Source organism: Salvelinus sp. IW2-2015, unplaced genomic scaffold (genome assembly GCF_002910315.2).
Source record: "Salvelinus sp. IW2-2015 unplaced genomic scaffold, ASM291031v2 Un_scaffold1547, whole genome shotgun sequence".
In the NCBI taxonomy this organism is placed as follows: Eukaryota; Metazoa; Chordata; class Actinopteri; order Salmoniformes; family Salmonidae; genus Salvelinus; species Salvelinus sp. IW2-2015.
The window spans coordinates 155,742-159,396 of NW_019942979.1; the positions used below are offsets into that span (position 1 = coordinate 155,742).

The following is a 3,655-nucleotide window of genomic DNA, read 5'->3' on the forward strand; positions in this document are numbered from 1 at the left end:
TCAGATATGTGTATGTCCAGGGAATTTATTTTGATACTTACAACCTCATGCTAATCACATTAGCCTACATTAGCTCAACCGTCCCGTATGCCCGGCCCATTTCCATACACTGTCACATAGAGAAGTCAGATTAGAAAATTCTTAATAAGACACTTAGTCATCTCCTTTGTGAACAAAACATCCTATACATTTTTCAATAATTGTTGCTGAGGCCGTTTTTTCCCCATCACTCACAGCCGAAGATATTAACATTTTATATTCATCAAATGTCTGCCCTGTTTTTGGATGATGTGATGACGTCATTACTGCTTGCGCTGCTCCTTGTGCGGTTGCATCCCAGATATAGACGGTCCATGAAATTAATCAACGTATGCGAAAGTGAGTAGATTACCTTGAAAACAACGGGCGGACATCTTGGATGTAGTCTTCAGTTCTTATTACATCTCAGTGGTATGCACACATTCAGTTTGTTTACCAAATCATAGAAAATGGACTACTTCAAAATGGAGATGCCCTCAATTGCGCTGCCCCTGCTCTCACAAACGCCATAATGGTACATATACAATGATGCGATGTCTATCTAAGTCTATGGGCTTTTSCAGGCGCGCCATCTTTGCTGGCACCACCCATAGTTCCTGGCTTTCAGCACGCACTAATCACTGATTGGATAGCCTGATGCGCGTTGCAGAGAAATTCAGCGAGGACAAAAACTACGCTCGCTCCAATTTACCGGGCATGACAGTTGAACAACAACAATCAAGCTTCCGGTTTTTCCCATTCTTACTAGAGAGTTCACTAGCATGTTCTTGTGAGCGTAAAATCGCACAATCAGCAAGTTTATGTATAATAGATTTACGTGTACAGTAGGTACATTTTATTATTTTGTTTGTCGTGGAATAAGAGCACCGAAAGAGCTATTACTGACTTTGATACACCGCTTTATTTGRCCATTACACTGCGGACAACTTCCAATACGGTAAAGACTGATCTAGTTAGTTTGCTAATAATTGAATGAAATTAAGCATTCTATTGCACTTCGAATGCACGTGTTTTTTTCTGGAGTATTACAGAGGAGATGGCTATTGTTTTGTTCCCTTTTCACAGTTTTGTTGAAAGYTCATATATTCAACAATGTATTGGACAGCTGCAGTCAACATGCTTATGTTTTGTGTATTTTGTCTATCAACAGGGTTATTATGAGCGAAGGAGAGGTTTTCCATGAGAAGCAGCGACTGGAGTTGTGCGCCATTCATGCTCTAAACAACGTTCTGCAAGAACAAGTGTTCACCAAGGAGACGGCAGATGACATCTGCAAGCGGTGAGGTCACTTAGGTCAGGCGATGTGTGTGTGTAATGTCATCTTTAGGGGGTGGTGTTTTGGCTAAACAGGGTTCTTTGTGTCAATGATAACACACAGACTCTTCAATATGCAATCTCTGCATGTAAATCATCAAGTACTGCTATAAGCCTGTGATCCAAAGAGCACCCACCACACACTTTCTCCATGAGTTCCAAGAGCATGTGAATCTGTTTTTACCATGTTCCCCTCTTTCCCCTTCCTCCCCAGGCTAACTCCACAATGTGTGGTGAACCCTCACCGCTCRATGCTGGGCACAGGCAACTATGAYGTCAACGTCATCATGGCTGCCCTACAGAGCAGAGAGTTGGCTGCAGTATGGTGGGACAAACGCAGGTCAGACTTCAATACCTCAGGGCCAGACAGATTCGGAAGAGATGATTGGCAATGAAATACACCTGTGTAATAAATTCAAATCCAACCAAGTACTGCTACAGGTCACGAAGAGCTAAAGTTTTATTGACCAAAGAAAATATACTGATAAGGAAACTTCGCCACAGATTCTGTCTACTTCTACTGTTCATCACTGTTCCTCCCCTCACCACCACTGTGGCTCTGTTGATTTTAAACCAACATCTCCTTCCCTTTTCCTATTTCTCCCTCAGAACAGTACAGAGTCTCTGTGTTGACAAGGTCCAGGGGTTCATCCTGAACGTTCCGTCACGTGTCTCTCTCGGAATTGTGTCCCTCCCCGTYAAGCGGCGGCACTGGCTTGCAGTGCGCCAGGTTAATGGACACTACTACAACCTCGACTCCAAACTAAAGAGTCCTGTCTGCATCGGGAACGAAGCAGRTCTCCGGTGAGTGAAGGGAGGGACGACGACTATGCAGACATGTATTGCACAACTCCTGATCAAAGACACAGTATCTCCAACTTTACAGCTGATAGTGATAAATGCAAAAATATACAAATGCTAAACTTGTCATGCTAATTGTTTGCAAACAGAAATGTCCCTCTGTAATTTTTATTTACTTAGAGTTACCCTGTCAGGAACTCTTGAACGCAGCCCACAATTTGACTGTGGTAGACTACTAGTCAGTTCGATCTCATCCTGTTAGAGGAGTGGTCACATGGGGCTTACCACAGTGTCTGTTTGTTACAGTTTGTACTTTGCACTCTTGTAAATCAGTCTCTCTCACTCTCCCATTCGTTCTCTCTCCTTCACAACACTCCTCTTCTCTCTTTCTCAGTACATTTCTCAGTGAAGTTCTGTCTCTGGATGTGGCAGAGATGCTCCTGGTTGTGAGGAGGGACGTGGAGGAGTACGGAACCTGGCTGAACTCTGATGACCTCAGGAAGTGATTCCTCTGGCCTGGGCATTCCTTCATTCATTCAGCATGGGACTCAAAACTCCTGCTCTACTCTGGAAAAACAAATAACATTTTAGAAAACAAGAGGCGCTTAACAAAAAGTATATATTTCAGGAAATGCATTACCGGTTGCTGAGGAGTGTGGGCACTCTTACACACACAAAGTTCCAAAGATCATTTAAGATGACGAGGGATTTCTGTCCCAAATGGCTTGTTTGTAACAGTTTACTGGCTGTTGTTTGGATTTCTACACTACAGCTGCATCTATATATTTTTCCTTCTCTCTCTTCCTTCTTCCGCGGCTATGCACTGCACTGTCGAGGTAGATCAGTTAGAACTGGTTTGTCTTTGGTATTCTATGCACTGAGGAGGTACAGAGGAGGAACTGGATGTCATGTTGACAACTGACTGTGTGAAAATAATGCTTCTATGTTTGTGTTCTGTCTGCGTCTACATCTAACTATGCATATCCAAGTGAATGGGAGCACTGTCTTTCTGTTACACGCACTCAAACTACACGCACTCAAACTACGCACACACAAACTACACGCACACTCAGAGGATATAAAGAAAATGTTATTTATATGTAACGATGTGTCTCGTCTTTGAGGTTCAGCAGTTGCATTCACAGTTGAGTGACTTAAACAAGGCCAAACTTTATTCATTGTTATTATTTTATTTATATTAGACTCTGGAGTGAAAAAGGATGCCATTCAAAAGGAGCATTGATTATACCATACAAACGCAATTCAAAGGTTAACAAGGTCAGTAGGCAAGGAGGGTGTTCAATGAAATCTGACATCACATATGTACATAACATCCTATAGAGACCCTGGAAACCCACTGCTATATAGTTATTATTGCTATTTACGGTAGGGCTACTGCAGCACCAGTGGCAGGAGTTTTATTGCTATGTGCCTGCTGTCATTGCATGGGATTTGTAGTTCTAACGGTCTCGTGGTTGGGAGTTGTAGTTCTCTGTTCAGC

General features: G+C 42.7%; 1 protein-coding gene across 1 annotated transcript; it reads left to right on the top strand.

The window, feature by feature from the left end:
• Positions 1-736: 736 nt before the first annotated feature.
• Positions 737-3,258, top strand: josd2 (Josephin domain containing 2). Its single transcript, XM_024138675.2, has 5 exons — positions 737-976; positions 1,190-1,318; positions 1,568-1,693; positions 1,963-2,157; positions 2,549-3,258. The coding sequence occupies exons 1-5, from the start codon at positions 840-842 to the stop codon at positions 2,658-2,660; spliced, it is 699 nt and encodes a 232-aa protein (XP_023994443.1). The 5' UTR covers positions 737-839; the 3' UTR covers positions 2,661-3,258.
• The last annotated feature ends 397 nt before the right edge of the window (positions 3,259-3,655 follow it).